Raw genomic sequence first — 18357 nt, forward strand, 5'->3', positions numbered from 1 at the left:
AGATGGCAGTTTGGATTCTCAGGGTTTAAGCACTTTACTAGGACACAGGCATTGGCATGTTGTACAGGTAATTATTGCTGGTTGCACATATGTGCTCTGAGCTTGCAGGAGTTTACAGGACTGGAATTTGCAGCTGATCTCATCACTCTCTGCCATACCCTTTTCCTCTAGTATGAGATCATTGCCTTTTTATTCCCTCTTGGGTTTCCCCTGGTACAGGTTTTTCTTACTGCCAAATGGTAAAGGAATGTTGGCCATCTCAACCTGGTGGCTATGAGTTTGCATCCTAGGCAATAAAAAAATCTGAATGTTTTTTTGACTTCAGAAAGGAGGAGTTAAATTACCTTCCCATGCCTTGAAAGGGAGAATAAGTGCCACATGCAAGAAATCCTTTAGGCATTTGTTCTGTTATTTATGCAAATTTCTTTAAGCATATTCAACTGATGAATACCACCTTCGGACCTTGGTTGTATTTTTAAGCAGTCTTGGGTGGAATCTATTTAACCATGTAACTAAAACTTCACAAGATCAAGCTTGCGATGGAGTTATTTCCAGGGGTGGTAATCGCATCTATTTTCTCTGTAATATAGAGGAAAAATTAAATAACTTTTAATCTTCCATGCTTGAATTGGTAGATATTTTTCTAAATAAGGGTTTTTAAAAGGTCCCCAAGATTTTGTTTTTAACATAATGCGTGAATTGGCATTATTAAAGAGCGTTTGACTCTTGGTGTCTATGTCAGGTTCTAGATACTGTTGAATTTCCACTTTAGCTGGGCAGGTAACTCGTCTGTCTTCTGAAACTGGCATAGGAGGGGGAAGTCCTCGTTCTGTGTAGGAGTAAAACTAACACAACTGGAATTATTTTGGGGAGCAACATACCCATGAGAACAGCCAATGGCTGGGCAATGAGGGCACTTACTGCCTTGTTTCAGACCAAGGACTGGCATTTGAACCTGGATTTGTATCATACCATGTGACATGAAAAATCCAGGATCAAGATTTAATTTGACATGTTCCAGTCAGTTGCTCTCATAACAAGGCTTTTGGATGTGCTGGTGTGTATTTCTGATGGGATTAGAAATTTCATCCCAACACTGAAAGTCCCTCCTGAATGTTGTGTTTATCAAAATTTGTATGTTCCCGTGAAAGGTTCTGATGGAGGAGAAACACTTAGGGGGCAGAAGAGCAAATTTTAACTATTAATCCATAATGTAGTATTCGCTGGTTTATGTTGTTAATGCATTTCTATATTTCTTGTATTAAAAACATGCTAACACTTAGGCTTCAGTAACTTTTTTGGGGAAGAAAAAAAAAGTAATTGTATTTAAAAAAGAATTCCCACTATTAAAACCCTTTAAGCCAGTGTTTTGGAAAAACATGGACATTGTACAAATTCCTTTAGAACTTTATAAATTACTACTTTGATGGTGCTTAGTTATGTGGTTTTGGTTTTCTCTTTTTTTTTTTTAGATTCATAGTACGTATCTAGAGAGCAACTGGCCTATAAGGGTGAGTTATTTTAAGAATACGTTCTTGCTGCTTTAAAAGTATTGGTTTTTATGACTGTCCCTTAGGGTTGGATGAGCTCTGGGAGATGAAATCATTGTTTTAAATTACAGAATGAAGAATATGTGTTGGGCAGTGAAGTAGAAAACATGAAGATACTTTACAAGTTTTGACTCTGACATTATATTGCCTTGTAGCGACGTACTTGGATAGGATATATAATTTAAATAAGTTCCCTCCTGAGGTTCTGGGTTTTTTCTCTTTGCACAGTTTTCAGCTATTGACAAGCTTGGACAGAATGTAGCTGTTGCTGGCAAGTTTGGTTTTGCACATTATTCTTTACTCACCAAAAAATGGAAGCTGTTTGGAAACGTTACCCAGGTGAGAGATTATGGTATTTTATTTAGGTATACTGGGGAGGTTGTATTTGTTGGAATGTGACTCTTGGAGAAAGTTAAAAAATGTATTTTTCAAATAAACAACTTGTAGACACACTAGGAATTAGGGATGCTGAAATAAAAATGGCTGAAACACTTATCTTTTGGCTTTGGCACAATAATTTGTGTCTGATCATGAAAAGGTTTCCAAATCTGAGTGCATATAGTCACTTACTCCCATATGTCTTATCTGAGAGTTTGTGTGAAACATCACTTTAGATGCCAAACTTGTGAATTCTGGCCAGAAGCAGAACGCTAACTTGAGAGAGTGCAGGGATGCCAGTAGCATAAGAAACTGCGGAGCTGTATTTTGTAGGATGATGTTTGTCCTTCACATATTACTCTTCAGTACTTCATTTTTTATAAACAACAAAAACTTCATGTACATAGGTTGTTATGCCACTAGTACTAAAGCTTATAGAGGTCATGTATGGTTTTCAGAAATTACCCATAGAATGTACGTGTGTGTGTATGTATGTATACAAAAATACATATATATGTCATTTGCTTGTTTCTTTTCTTTTCAGGAGCAAAATATGATGGTAACAGGTGGCTTAGCATGGTGGAATGACTTCATTGTTCTTGCATGTTATAATTTAAATGATCATCAGGAAGAGGTGAGGTATTTTTCTTCAAAGTAAATAAACCATATTTAGAATATCTGATCTGTTTGATACATAAGTGGCTTGGTCATGTTCAGAAATTGTTTATTAATATGTAAATAATTTTTTGCAGAAAAGTTTATTATTGCTATTGAAAACTATTTTCTGCTGACTACCATGAATCTACTCATTGTTCTGAGAACTTTGTGACATTTTTTCATGTTAGCATGAAGCCTGTTTTAAGGTATCTAGTTACAGTATTTTGGGACACTTTTGTAAGGTTTTAAATTAGATGGGCAGAAAAGCTTTACTCTTTGCTCTTTAAAACCAATGAATAAAATGCCTTCCTTATGTTTGTTGTTCAATACTTCAGACTTGGCTGTACTGTTCTTTAACCACTCTGGATGCAACATGCAATGGATAAAACATTTGATGAAGCAAAAAGCCAGTAATGTGTCTTGCTAGAAATCCTTGACAGCCATTCCACAAAAAAGAAAATAATTGAACATGGAATTACTATTAGTTTGTTGGTAAACAGAACCTGTATACAAACTACTCCTTTTCCTTGTAGCTAAGAATCTACCTGCGAACGTCTAATCTTGACAATGCATTTGCACACATCACCAAAGTGCAAGCAGACACATTATTACTAAGTGTCTTCCGGGACATTGTAATATTGTTCAGAGCAGATTGTTCCATTTGCCTTTACAGTGTTGAGAGAAAGCCTGAAGGGTGAGTATCAGTATTTAAATGCTTTTGCAGTAATGTACTTGTAAATCTGTTCTCAATCTGAGTAAATTCTTATGGTAATATAAAGTTGTTTGATAACTTGTGGAGCCAGATTTTTAAAATACAGATGGGTAAGTGTTATCTGTATGCACAAGTGGTAGTTCATGAGTGTTGTCACTTGCATGTGCACAGATACGCACATTAGATGTGGAGGTAGTGAGATATGTGCGTTTCCAGCAAACATGTGCAAACATGTTGTAGCTGACAGGAACTTGAAAACTGACTGTAAAGAGAAGAAAAAGGTACTAAAAGGCACCCACATATTTGAATATATGTAATAAAATATATTTCTGACATTAGAAGTAGGAATTGGTGGGGGTGGCAGTGGAGTAGCAAAGATGGAGAGAAAAAGTTTATTCTGTGGTGTGGTTGTGGGGAGCTATTTTGGTGTAAAAGAAGTAGCAGCATAAGAGCCAGATACTTTCAGGCAGTTAAGATCAGTGAGCCGAAGAAGTAGATAAAGACTCCCAGATAGTTTCTGAAGTGCCTAAACAGGTGATTTTTCTGAAAGTTATGGTATCTTGGTTTCAGCAAAAAGGGACCTTTTTTTAGCAGAAAGCAAGCTGTTGATCCACTTCAGAGGAAAATATTTTCAATGCTTTCCAAAGAAAACTCCCAACAAAATCCAAACCCTGTAATTGTCTTACTGAAGTGTGAATAGAGTCTTCATCTGAAGTATTTGATGATGTTTTTTTTATCCACTTATAGCTGTATTCCCCCTAAATATCAAGATAAAGTAACCAGGCTTAGGTTTATTTGGTAACATTATGTAGAGTAGATATGTGGACCTGTGGGATTCCTGGTTAAAAGAAAGGAATTTTGGTCTGTAGACTAAACGGTTTGCTGAAGTTAAGTTGCTTATTTTCATTAGGTTTACTTCAAGATACTAATTTTATGTTAAATATTATTCTAAAATTGCTAAATGTAGTCATCTTTCCTTTCAGTCTTAACCCTACTGCCAGTATCCAAGTTCTTCAAGAAGTGTCCATGTCTCGGTACATTCCTCATCCTTTTCTTGTAGTGTCTGTTACATTGACATCAGTGAGGACAGAGACTGGCATCACCTTGAAGATGCCTCAGCAGGTAATAGGTCTATAGTGCTCAAAGTTTAAAAAAATAGGTGCCTGGATTTGTTAGCTTAATCGTCAAGCGTTACCTGGCTGATAAATGAATCATAAATCAGTGGTTCTTCTATGTGCTAAAATGCAGAACATGTTTTTTCTCATGCTTGTTATATAGACATTTTATGTGTAAATTGGGGGGCAGTGGAAATAAACTCCAAACTCTTACTTCTGTTCCATATCTTCTCTTGTCTTGTTGAGTGTGGGGCCAAATCTTGGAGGACACATTAAACGTAACTATGTCAAGGGTATGTTTCTCTATTGTGTATTAAAAGTTGAATACCAGAGCCAGTCCATGGCGTTAGGAAGCACTTTTCTTGCAGCAACAGGTCCATTACTCAAGGAATAAACAGAAAAAAGGAAAAGATGGCATATGACTCTATGAGGTTACTTTTAGTCAATTTCCTACTGCTCTAAAATAAAGTAGGATAGTCTCTCCCACTAGTTAAATCAGGAGATAGGTCAACAGCTAATTACTAAGATGTGAAGGTGAAGCCCTCTCTTAACTCCAGGAAATGATTCAGGCCACTGAAAGCACTGTGCAAAGAGAACTTGGATTTTTGTAGTCTGTGGTGTAAACAAATTAAGCTTAACTATTTGAGTAGCTGCAGTATGAAGCGTATTTTCTCATTGGAGCAGCTAACTTAAGATAGTTCGGAAGCTGCATTGTCTGTGAAGCAGGCCGGTAGACATGTGAAAGTGAGTATTTTTCTCCACATACCAAATCCCTGGCAGATATGAAAGCAATGGCACAGATGTAAAACCTGCAGGTTTGTGCTTGCTTTCTTCAGTTCATTCTAATTTAATGTCCCACAATGCTGAACATGTGACCTGAGACTTTGATACGATCTTAGACAAGGGCTTAAAAGGCAACATGCTTGTGGTTTTCTAGTTTCCTGTTGCTGTGAGACAGCATCCTTATTCCTGAACTACCTGACCTACGGTGTTTCCTAATTTTGAGAAAAAAACTACTGAACTTTTTAGAGTACTAGTAATATTTTAAACTTAGCTTCAGACTGAACAAATATTACCCCTTTTCTTTCTAAGTAAGAGCCCATACCTTCAAACTTTGTCAATCCTCCTGATCAAAAAAAAAGTATTAATGTTAGCACTGAATATGACAGTGCACTGTAGACAAAGCAATATGTCTGACTTAGCAGTGTGTCAACCTTTTCAGTGTTGTTGCCTGTTGATGGCTTTAACCCCTGATGCTGCAGACTTACTGTACAGACTCTCTACCTGTGTATTTTAAAACTGAATTTCATGCATAGCATGGTATTAGCTCCAGTGACTTGGTTTAAAATTAAAATTAAGCGGTTCTGAAATAAATTTTTAGAAAGAATACTTTGCTTTCTTGATATACATAACTAGAAAGATTTTTCTCTAACTGCAGCTTCTATAAGTTCAAGATTCTGTACAAGTGTGGCTAAACTCTTTTTGGCTCAACTCTTTTTGGCTAGTGTACCAGTTTTTAGTCTTTGCAGTCAGATGCTGGCAATCATATCATGGTGATACTGATAAGAATACAGAGCTTTACTTTTCTTAAAATACTGGTGGCTTGCTCATGCCAACAGGCATATTTGGAAAAAGCCCATATCAAATAAACACGTGGAATGAGTCTAGTGAACAAAAAAAAATTCCAGTATTTACTTCTTTGCACAAGAACTACATAAATGAATCAATCTCTAGGTACTTAGTTCTGCTTGATTTTTCCGAGTCCTTCTGCATTGAATTTGGTTGTTAGTCATCTCTGTATGGCAGTGTAGTTAATTTACTCTTTTTATTCTGGGTTGATACTGTGGTTATGGGTAAAATGATGCAATCAAAAAGCTTGAATAATTTGCATGATACTTTTTTTTCTGTAGGCTTGTGAAGCTGAAAGTATTATGCTAAACTTAGCGGGACAACTCATTATGTTGCAAAGGGATCGATCTGGACCCCAGATACGAGATAAGGATAATAATCCTAATCAAAGGAAGCATGTAAGTAAATACATGTGGAACATTGTATATGGCTTCGAAGATGTTGTCAGTGACTGAAGAAGCTGTGTAATGGAGTCCAGGCATAAGGAAAAGAGGTCTATAGTGCAAGGCACTTATAGGCTGAATTGTTAGCTGAATTGTTAGAAGTAAACACCCATGTTTTGGTTTTTTTCCTCTTAAGTATCTGTGAAACATTACTACTTAATTGTGTGGATGTTTAACTAAAGTATTTACTACTTGTGTTTAGTACTTGTATTGCAGTGAAAGACAGGAGTTTTAAGAATAAAGGTCCTGTGAAAAATTTGGTATCTCTAATGACAAAATCTCCAGTCTTATCTAAAACCCTTCTGTATATTTGTGGAATGCTGTCTTTTTTGCAGAGTATGTTTACAAAGTTCCTAAAAACAACAATAATAGAAATCAGTGACTGAACTTTTCAATTTATCTATGCTGATGAAAAACACTTATACATGAAACAAACACTTTGGGAGAGTGAAATCTGAAAAGTTTAGATGAAGAGTTGTTTACAGCTCAATCAAACACTAGCGAATTTGATGTTTGTAGTAATTTTGTCAGTTCTAGGTTGGTCTCTTGGCCTAACTGAAGAAGCAGGGACCAGCTTTTTGTTTTCCTACCTTATTCTCACCTCTCTGGCTTCCTGATTAAGTATAAGGAGGTTAAAAAAAGGAAAGAAATGCCTTTTAAGTTAATGTAAGTAATAACTGGTGTTTTCCCAGGTGCTAGGGTGCAATTAAAGGATAATAAGCAGAATTGTTTCTTCTTTGTTAGGAGAATAATCTGTTTTGAAGAGAGTAGTTCTTAGCTAAAAAAAAGTGTTCATGTGAAGAGGGTTAAAAAAAAAGGAATAATGAATTCTGATTTTTTTTTTTTTTTTAAATAGCTGCCTTTTTGTGCTCCAGTTGTCCTAGCCCAGTCTGTTGAAAATGTATGGACTACATGCAGGATCAACAAACAGAAACGCCACTTATTGGAGGCTCTGTGGCTCAGCTGTGGTGGGGCTGGTATGAAAGTCTGGCTTCCCCTGTTTCCAAGAGATCATCGAAAACCACATTCCTTTCTGTCAAGACGGATCATGCTGCCTTTCCACATCAACATATACCCATTGGCTGTTTTGTTTGAAGATGCCTTGGTTCTTGGTGCTGTTAATGACACTGTGCTCTATGACTGTTTATACACTCAAACCAGTGCTAGAGAACACTTAGAGGTTCTCTTTCCTTTCTGCATTGTTGAGAGAACCTCTCAGATCTACCTCCATCACATTTTACGCCAGCTGTTGGTTAGGAACCTCGGTGAACAAGCCTTGCTTTTGGCCCACTCCTGTGCCACGTTACCATACTTTCCTCACGTACTAGAACTGATGCTTCATGAAGTGCTGGAAGAAGAAGCTACCTCGCGGGAACCCATTCCCGACCCTCTGCTTCCCACTGTGGCAAAGTTTATTACAGAGTTCCCCCTCTTCCTGCAGACAGTTGTTCATTGTGCTAGGAAGACTGAATATGCCCTGTGGAATTACCTTTTTGCTGCTGTTGGAAACCCAAAGGACTTATTTGAGGAGTGCTTAATGGCCCAGGACTTGGACACAGCTGCCTCTTATCTTATTATTCTGCAGGTAATGGTACCTCATAAATTGCAAGAGAGGCGATGTTTACCAATGTTGTAGTATTTTAAAAATACTGTCATAACAAAGTTATGCATGTTAAATTTTTAATTCAATAGTTTTCAGTTGAGATTATGTCCAGTTATGAAGGGGGAGAATATCATGCAATTTAGGTAGGTAGTTTACTGTTTCAAAAAGGAAAATAATAGCATGAAATTTGCTTCTTCTGATCTCTGGTATACTGATGACATGATGTGGCTTGCCTTAATAGGACTTTTGTTGCTTGACGGCAAAAGCAAATGACTTAAGTATGCTTTGTTACTTGCAGAATATGGAAGTTCCAGCAGTTAGCAGACAACATGCTACTCTCCTATTTAATACTGCCTTAGAGCAGGGAAAGTGGGATCTTTGTCGTCATATGATCAGATTTCTTAAAGCCATTGGCTCTGGAGAAACAGAGACACCTCCAGCTACACCAACAACTCAGGTTTGTGATGAAAAGAGTAAATCTTGTGCATCAAACCTCATATGATTAATCTTGCTATTACACAGTGTGTTTGCTCCTTTGACTGCATATTTGGGTTTTCTTCGTTTTAGGAACCTAGTTCAAGTAGTGGCTTTGAGTTCTTCAGACATCGCAGCATTAGTTTATCCCAATCAGCAGAGAATCTCCATAGCAAATTTAACTTGACAAAAACACTGAGTATGCCCTCTGGCCCATCTGGAAAAAGGTAATTAGTAGTAATGTCTTCTCCTTCCCCACTTTTAAGTACCCCACTAACTCTCTTACCAATTTAAGTTATAGAAGTACATTATATGATAGAGTTAGATTTGTCATAGTCTCCCTCCACATCCTTCTGCATTTGTCTTTTCCCGACTCTTGTAATGTCTCTGCCTCTGTCGTATGTTCTTGTTGGAATGTATTTGCACACGTGTAAGTGTGTGTGTGTATGTGTGTATAGACAGATACCTTTACATGCATATTGCTGACCAAAAGCCTCTGAATCCACTGGATGCGTATGTAGTAGTGTAAATATCTACTGAGATCCCATGCCTTATATTTGAAAGTTCTGGTTCACTGAAAGATATGTCTTGAACAGCTCACAGTATTGCAGCATCATAGTATACATTGCACTGTGATACTGTGCACATCTTATCTAGTAGTGTGTTGCTAGGCTGTAAACAGAGCCTTTTTACACCTTGGGGTGAATCCCTCTTAAACTGCTGTATAAAGAATTCATGCTGATCAGTATTAATGTTCAGAAGAAACACTGAGGTGAGATTCATTATTATCTTTTTTTTCCTATATAAAGCCTTCAAAACAATCTTATTACAAATTCAAATGCTTTTATTTAGTAATTTTTCATAGAGAATACTGTCTTAAGAGTTTTGATAGGAAGGGTCCTAGACTAATACTTGACTTGTTCTCTAAACCTCTTTCTCAGAAGTCACTTTGCAGTGGCCTTTCATCTCTCCTTTTTTTCTGCATTGCTAATAGTTTAATACTCTATGGACACTGCTGCTGTTGTAACTTCTTTCCCTTAATTCACTTACCTGTTGAGGCAGTGGGATCTTTTAGAGAAATAGCAAGGAATGGTGGAAACCGCTTTTGTTGGTATATAGAAAGCTCCCACTACTACTCTGATCACTTGATGTACTGTGGTTGTGGCCAGCAGTCTTTGCAATTCTGTTTTATCAGTCTTAATGTCACTGTTCTCTGGTCTGTCTATAGGTGGAGTAAAGACAGTGACTGTGCCGAGAACATGTACATTGACATGATGCTCTGGAGGCATGCTCGACGTCTGCTAGAAGAAATCAAGCTGAAAGACCTTGGCTGCTTTGCTGCACAGTTAGGCTTTGAGCTGATCGGCTGGCTGTGCAAGGAGCGAGCCAGAGCTGCCCGTGTGGAGGATTTTGTGTTCGCTTTGAAAAAGTTACACAAGGATTTCCTCTGGCCATTTCCAGTCATACCAGCTTCGTCCATTAATTCACCTTTCAAGAATGGAAAGTACAAGACAGGTGCTGTAACATCTGAGTTGATTTGGACTAGGTTTCTCTCCTGCAGTCCTACACCCATCAGTCTGAATCTGTCCTTCCTCAGTTCAGCCAAGCAAAGGACAGGCTGAGGCTTGCCACCTGCACAGCTTTCTCACACAGGGTGTGTTTTTTGGTGGGATTCTGTTTAGCGGAGATGGCATCTCTTGTGTAGTCTGGATACGCTGCTGTTTCAGTTGAGGTTTCTTGCTTTCCCAGGTGCACTGAACTAGGTATCGCTTGTGCAGATGTTGAGTTGAATGTGGATATTGCTCTTTGATGTAAATTCTGCTACAGAAATTTACTAAAATCAACATTCTCACATAGTCTTTAGATGAGGATTTGATTAGCTTTTTTATATTAAAAAAAGTTATGTTCCTAATATTTGAAATTTGCTTTATGTTAAAATTTTGAGGACTTGATATAAACCTCCTTTGTATTGTTAATCTCAGTTCACTAGTTTTTCTTCTTAGGGTAAAGTTGATACTAACTGCAAGTCTTGCTCTTTTTGGTAGTAGCAGCACCATTATTTAGTGCTATTGATCACTTTATCAGCTGATATTTCTTTTATGCTAGCACTGACATGAAAAGCTGATCAGAAATTCTTCAAATACCTGAACTTGCTGCATCCTCTTGCTTTTGGTGGTCCCTCAGCAAACTAATTGAATGTTGACTTAGATACAAGTTTTAGCTTCCTGAAATGACTGGAGAGAACTTTGCAGATTTCCTTTTTGATGGTTGCATGACTTTCCTTTGATGGATTCTTTATTTTAGCTGTGGGGGAGCAGCTGCTAAAATCTCAGTCTGCAGACACCTTTGTAAACATGGAAATGGACACAGGGGTTTCAAACACACCTCGGAGTCGCAGCTGGCTTGGCACTATCAACTCCTCCCAGAGAGAGATTGACACCGTTTCATCCCATGGACCACACATGCAAGATGCATTCCTTTCTCCTTTGCTAAGTAAAGGTTAGTCACTCTTCCTTCTGCCTGCTCATTGGAAAAATGCACCTGGAAGTACGCACTTATATTTTGATATCTGCATGCCACTGCTGTATTGCTGCTTCTCAACTGCTGATAACTGTAATTCAGAAAAACAAAAAGGAGGCTTGTTGAAAATTGATCTGAAATTTTTGCAACAGACAGATAATGCCCACATCATACATCTTTAAGTAATTGCAGTAGAATATGAAATTTATCTTTGTTAAAGTTCCTGTCTGTGGTGGTAACTTGGAATTTAATATTTTTGCAGTCTGGCTGGGAAAAGTGTTCTAAGTGGGTTGGTTTTGTGTTTGTCTCTTGCACAGGTCAGCCTCTTGTGCAGGTTGACACTGTTTTACTGCATGAACTTTGTGCTTTTGGATTTCTTGAGAAAGATATTAAATACATTCTTTATTGAGGAAGTTGAGGAAATTATAGTCCCATATAGCTCTCTTTTTTCCTATGTCTTTGTTTAAATTGCTTTTCTAAAAGCTCAAATGTATGATCAGCTTATAAAAATACAAAGGGAAATTTTATTCGCTATGTATCTTTTTGAAACACAGTCAGAGACAGGAAATGTTTGTCTTTTTTAATTCCCTCTTGCCCTCAAGCATACAGCAACGTTTTCAACGGTGTCTACATCATGTGATTTCCACTTCATTAGGGAAAGGTCTAAGCACCTAAGTTAGGTGCTAGGGCCTCCTGTGAGATTCAGAGTACTTGGAGCTGCTATTCAACAAGTTAACAGTCTTTAAAAAAAATTAAAAAGGGTGACGTTCTCTCTGTCTGCTTGGGCACTGCTTTTTTCCATTTTTGCTCCTGTTTCTCTTGTTTATTACTTCTGGACACTGCAAGAATGCATTAGGTTTAAGTAAGTTTGTTATAGAACTCTCAAAAAATTCATAATTTAAATGGGGAGAATTTATTACTCTTCGCACTACACTACCTTGCGCTTCTGTCTGTGATTACCGCTGTTTCTGTAAACAAGTATCACATTTTTTTCTGAGATGGGTGAAGACCTTTGAGCTAAATGAACTTTGGTAGGCATTTTGAAACAGTTTATTTCTAAAGTGAAAGTAAATTAATAGTCTTTAAAGCATTGTGAGCTGAATTCGAATAATAATAATTTCATAAATAACTAACCCAGGTATTTATGGGCAAGAAGCTAATAAAATAACTTTCTGATTTCCTAAACATTTTCCACATAAAAGATGCATCTACTTCTAATATGGAAGGTGTTCTGGAGGGTGGGTGCCTTCATGACTCACCACTATAATGGTTTTAGCTTTGCTGTTAACTGTTGCTGTGAAAATTCTGCACCTACATCTACTCTTCATATTTTTATTAGAAACACTTATTTCTTTATGTAGTTTGTGCAGGTAAATATTTACATTACCAAGCATTCAGAATCTTCAGGGGTTTGTATGGAGAAAAGAACTTGCTATTGCATCTTAATTTTTAACAAAGTTAAAGGTTAAGAAAGTATCTATAGACAGACTGCTACCCTTCCTACAGACTTAATTCTAGGATTATAGTATGTAAGGGGCTGCCACTGTGCTCTTACAAAGATTGCCAACACATCTTTAGGATCCCTTATTGATTATTATTCTGCAGAATTATTTTTGACAGAAATACTACTGCCTTCCTGCAATAATAGTTTACCGTATAGTGTGACAAGAAGAATGTTGAAGTGGGATGGACAGTATGCCTGAAGTAACTTCTTGGCACTGTGATACACCACAAAGCATTACTGTGTAATTTGTCAATTTCTATAGAAAGTAGTTCAGAAATTCCAAGTCTTACTCAAGTAAGTAGTTTCTTTTTCCCTTACGTTTCTGGGTGTTTTTGATAGGTGATGAATGCAGCATTGGTTCAGCAACGGACCTGACTGAAACAAGTTCTATGGTGGATGGTGACTGGACCATGGTGGATGAAAACTTCTCTAGTCCAAGTTTAACTCAGTCAGAGCTTGAACATATCTCTCTAGAACTGGCTAGTAAAGGGCCGCACAAGTCACAGGTCCAGCTGCGGTAAGTAACGCAGTTTTGCATTTGAACCTTAAAATGACTAGTATGTAGCAGTAGGATAAAGAAACACTGTCTACAGAAGCACACTGGGATTTTGTCTTCAGAGTAGAAAAATAAGTAGACTGTTTTTCCATATAGGTACTTGCTACATATCTTCATGGAAGCAGGATGTCTGGATTGGTGTATTATCATAGGCCTTATCCTCAGAGAATCTTCAGTAATCAGCCAGGTTTTCAGTATAATGCAATCCTCTGATATTGATGGAGAAATCTGTCAGAATATCAAGTCTGGCCTATATGCCGTTGACAAATGGGCTTCTACAGATTGGTAGGTGTTATTTTCCACCTTTGTTTTCATTCCAGTAGTAGATAACTCAGAAATATTTTTTAGGTAACTGATTATCTCGGCCCTAGCTGAAACAATTATTTAAAAGCACTTCGCAGAAAATTTCAGGACAGTCACGTAATACACTTGTGATCAAACTGGAGAAAAAGAGCCAAACAAATCAACAAACAACCCCCCCCCCCAACTTTTATTGTTTGATTATGGTTGCCTTTTTCCCCTCCATTTAAAAAAAAAAAGTGTCTGGATTTAGGATTTAATGCTGGGACTTTTTAGGATTTAATTTGGATTAAACATCTCCCAAGAAATGCTGCTTTTCAGGCATATGACGGAAGTACTATTTTTTTAATTCACTCATGGTGTTCTATGCCGTTATTTTCCTAGCCCTGGGTACAAGCCATTTCTAAATATCATCAAACCACAGATCCAGAAACTAAGTGAAATAGCAGAAGAGCAAGTACAGCCTGAAGCTTTTCAGCCAGTGAATCCTTCTAAGGTAACTGAACAAGCAAACCCGAGAGCTGAGGAAACCAGGACTTCATCTAGCCATGGCACTAATCCTCAGAGTGATGCTGGCAACAGTACTGCAAGCAGGCATGAAGAGGACAAGTCTAAAACAGAGGATGAGGATTCATTCCAAGAAGGCAGTTATGACTGTATTGTGTCTTAAAAGGAAGATGCACAACTTCCCAAACATCAGGTGTGAAAGGAAGCAAACCAGCTCTTAGACTTGCTTCCATGTTTTGGATTTGAACTTTTTTTTTTATATATTTCAACCTTTGAAATCTTTAGTGGGGATAACTACGCAGCAGTTTCATCTAATAATTTCAAAAGGAGGCAAGATTTCTTTTTTTTTTTATGCAATCTTCAGACTGCAGCTTTAGGGTTTGATACTTAATAGTGCTGAGAGACATGGACAGACGTTCAGCTAATGTTCATCAGTAGCTATACATCAAGAACACATGTTCTGAAGAAACTACTTATCTCTTGCTTGAGTTTGAAAGGTGAAGAGGGGATTAAATTTAAAAACTGTTATCCTTTGCAGCTTGCCTGCCTAAGAAATGTCTGATCAATGCAGTTCAAATTGGTTTGATATCAATATTTTGTATTAAAGGACTGTAAAATATATTGTATGTTTTTGTGAATACTCTTGTACAAATACTCCAGGTTGTACCATATTTGAAGGTACCTATATGTATGTGCATGTTTCTAGATGACTAGTAAAGTTAAAGCAGAGTTGCACTTCTTTCTGGATGAGGCGTACTTTACTGACCTAACATTGACACAAGGTGGCTTACCTGTTTTTTACTGCCACTTACCAATCTTGTAGTTGGGTTTAAGGGATGGCTGAAGGTTATTTATTTCATTGTAAATTCTTTTCTGACAAATGGATTTTTAAAATGTAAATAATCATCATAATACTCTTGCTATGGAAAATTAGTTTAACAGCTCACACTTAAACATTTTTCAAACATTTTATAATATGCATACTTGTAACTAAGACATATTTAACTTTCATACAATGTTATGGAAAGCTCGCTGCAGAAGTCTGTTGCTTTGAGGTACTTATTTTTTCTAGCTGCTGTCCCTATGTAATAACTACCTGTAACAGTATTAATTTAGATATTAGCTTGTTTGTACTGTGCAATCTGAACAAAAATGCAACATTACTCATTTTATACAAAATAAACTAGTTTATTTTTTATAACATCACTTGATTACTGACATGGACCAAACTAGTCATCATAGGGTAGTTACAGCATCTGTCACTTTTCTAGTGTAGTTACTAAATGCACATCCATTTAAACTCTAAAAATTAAGAATATTCACAATTAAGTTGAAATAAATTGTGGTTTTATCATCTTTATTTCCTTTGTAGATAAGATGAAGTGCTTTTAAAATGTACAAATACTAAACTGTTGCTTTAGAATGGCTTTACTAAGCCAATACAACCAGTACAAGTGCAATAATTGTGAGTTTTACTTGGAAAGCTGGAAACTTTGGTGAATGCAGGTTGAATTTCCATTTAAGAGTTGAAATGAATACTGAAGTTACAGCAAAGAGTTAAGAGTTAAGAGTCCCAGCATTAAGCTTAGTCTGCATTGTAGCTACTGGTTACAGATAATGTCTATCATACCTACAAGCCTGTTGTGATCTGATGTCGAAATCCATTATTGTTATAAGGGGATACTTAAAGCTTTTTTTTATGATAAAAAAACTGCTTAATCTATGTTAAAAGAAATAAAAACTGTGCTTCAAGTTAATACTTTTTCTGTGGTTCTGTGGTAATGATGTAAGCCAAGCCTATCCTGATCTGCTTTCTGCTGTTCAGGTTTTGGATTTGTACAGACAAAAATCGACATTAACTGATATAGTAACATTCTTAATATTAGTATCTTACTACTGTGCTACTGTTGTTTAGCAGTTAAATCTTTTTCGTTGTGAAATTTTAGAATTTGTACTTCTTTAGTAGTAATTATCTCTATGCAAATCTTATGTGATAATTTTGTATTTCAATTTCACTGCTGTTATATCTGTAATTAAAAGACAAATGTATTCAACTTTACTTGAAGTTACTTCTGTGCAAAGTAACTATTTCTGACTTCAAGCCATTGACAGTAAATTAGTGGAATTCAAGTATGTTGTGTCAGAAAAAGTTCTCAAAGAAACTATCCCATGAAGCTTGTTTTTATTTGACACATCATACACCTATGGCCTGTTTTACAGGAGGAAGGTATCAAGCTTCTAGGTTAAACATTACCTTATTAGTCCATCTTTGAAGGTACCCACCTGTTGTTTTGAAAAGAGGTGTATTGGGTTTAGGCAGGAAGGATGCAGCAGCAGGGGTGGCCTTGGTGAGTAGTCTAGCAGCTGCCCCTGTGTCAGACCACAGCCAGTTCCAACAGCCCAAAACACAGGACACAGCACAGCCCATAAGCCAAGCAGGGTGCCTCCTCTGAAGTATATTTAACAAGGAATAAAAAAATGGTGTGCAGCAGCTGAGAGAGAGATGAGTGAGCAAAAAAAAACCAACCAAAACATGTGAGCCAGCCAGGCCGGAGGAGGAGGAGGAAGAGGAGATGTTCCAGGCATTGGAGCAGAGGTCCCCTGCAGCCTGTGGATCCATACAAGTGAACACATACATTAACTGATACATGAACATTCTCATTAGTATCCTACTACTGTGCTACTGTTGTTTAGCAGTTTAATCTTTTTAGACCATGGTGAAGTAGGCTGTCCCCCTGAAACGCATTGTGGAGCGCATTGTACCAGATATCCATGCTGTAAGCCTACAGAGGACCCCACACCAGAGCAGGTGGATGAGCCCTGAAGGAACCTGCAGCCCATGGAGATTCCATGCAGGGGCAAGTTTTCTGGCAGGAACTGCAGCCTATGGGAGACCCATGCTGGAACCATCTGTTCCGGAAGGACTACCCATCAAGAGGATCCACACTGGAACAGTTCATGAATGAACATATATATACCAGCAGCAGGACCCCACACTGGAGCAGGGGAACAGCGCAAGGAGGAAGGAGCAGCAGAGAAAACTGTTATGAACTGACCATTCCCAGTCTCTCTACACCATTGTGGAAGAGGAGGTCAAAGAGTAAAAAAAAAGGGGAGGTTGGGGAAAAGTGTTTTTATTTTTCTTTTTGTTTGTTGCTAGCCTACTTTATTTTTAATTGGAAATAAATTAATTTTTCCCAAGGCCAGTTTGTTTTGCCTACTGTGGGATGCTGGACTTGTAAAGCACTGTGAGTCAGTAGCTAGTGAAGATAAGCAACTGCTTATCTATCTATCTTCAACAGCAACATTGATGCATTGCAGGCAGTGGTCTCGCAACTGATTGGTTGTTGTCGAGTGATGCCTGAGGTGAGGCAAAGGTCTCAGCACCTGATGTTGCTACAGCAAGGCCACAAAGACCTCTGTACATCTGCACCACTTCCCTCTCCCCCTGCTGACTCATCAGGCACCACCAACCCTCCAAAACTGACAAACCCTTGCTAAGAGCTGATCAGCGTATAATAATTGACTGACTTAGCGAGGTGTGACTAAGACTATAAACCTGGCATTTTATGGACAAGAACTCCAACTACCAGACAGGTTGATAGGCCTGGACCTCTCTCCTCCCAAAGCAGGGACACCTCTTTCTTTGGTAAGATTTGCACCTCCAGCTACAGCAGATGTTCCCTAGGAAAATACCATTAACAAAATCGCTGAACTATTAACTCATTATAAACTCTGTCTTCAAAACAAGTCATGCTTACTTATGCAACTTCACATTGTCTAACCACACAGTTTTGTGACAGCAGGGGTTACTGATCTTACATGACTTTTTAGAACTTGATATGTGGTTGAAGGGTGGTTAAGGTGGGTCATCCTGCAGGCTCCTTCCAGATTTTTATCAGGAATCAGATGAGATTTAGCCCTCAAGGAAAAAAAGTACTGAACAGCATTACCATGCCAAGGCAAACTCTTCAGCAGCTATGTCCCATATGCTACAATTAGCTCTGTATAGACTTGTTAGATCTTGTCTATTTGATTAGTGTTTTTCCAACAGGCTTGCAGCCCAACCTAGATTGAACAGATGTTAAAAGACAGGTCTTGCTAACACAGAAAAGCTCCACTCAGCTCAACAGTCTGTCACTTTGTGTATGATTGCTGAAATTCTCCTGTTCATTGCACCTATCCCAACACTTACTTTCTTCAGATGCGTACTTCTACTTGACAGGCATCTGAAGGTATGGTGACACACTCTAATGCTGCATTAGACTAACTACAACATGTACAGGCCTCCTTTGCAATCACCTGCTTAAATTGATAAAATACTTCTAAAGCTCTTTCATCTATAGATAAGTAACAGAGTACTAGGTATGTTCATAGAGAGCGTAACAGGTTCTCAAAGCCACCAAAAG

General features: G+C 37.7%; 1 protein-coding gene across 1 annotated transcript in view; it reads left to right on the plus strand.

Moving 5' to 3' along the window:
• The window catches only part of RIC1 (RAB6A GEF complex partner 1), a 49966-nt gene extending 35855 nt beyond the window's left edge, over nucleotides 1-14111 (plus strand). The window contains 15 exon segments of the mRNA XM_010287719.1: nucleotides 1-67; nucleotides 1473-1511; nucleotides 1779-1889; nucleotides 2473-2562; nucleotides 3119-3279; nucleotides 4281-4419; nucleotides 6323-6439; nucleotides 7341-8069; nucleotides 8386-8544; nucleotides 8655-8788; nucleotides 9790-10076; nucleotides 10866-11060; nucleotides 12925-13102; nucleotides 13238-13426; nucleotides 13826-14111. The exon segment at nucleotides 1-67 is cut by the window's left edge and continues 32 nt beyond it. Of these exon segments, the coding sequence (XP_010286021.1) occupies nucleotides 1-67; nucleotides 1473-1511; nucleotides 1779-1889; nucleotides 2473-2562; nucleotides 3119-3279; nucleotides 4281-4419; nucleotides 6323-6439; nucleotides 7341-8069; nucleotides 8386-8544; nucleotides 8655-8788; nucleotides 9790-10076; nucleotides 10866-11060; nucleotides 12925-13102; nucleotides 13238-13426; nucleotides 13826-14111 (2881 nt within the window).
• Nucleotides 14112-18357: the final 4246 nt, after the last annotated feature.

This window comes from Phaethon lepturus, unplaced genomic scaffold (assembly GCF_000687285.1).
Source record: "Phaethon lepturus isolate BGI_N335 unplaced genomic scaffold, ASM68728v1 scaffold16335, whole genome shotgun sequence".
In the NCBI taxonomy this organism is placed as follows: Eukaryota; Metazoa; Chordata; class Aves; order Phaethontiformes; family Phaethontidae; genus Phaethon; species Phaethon lepturus.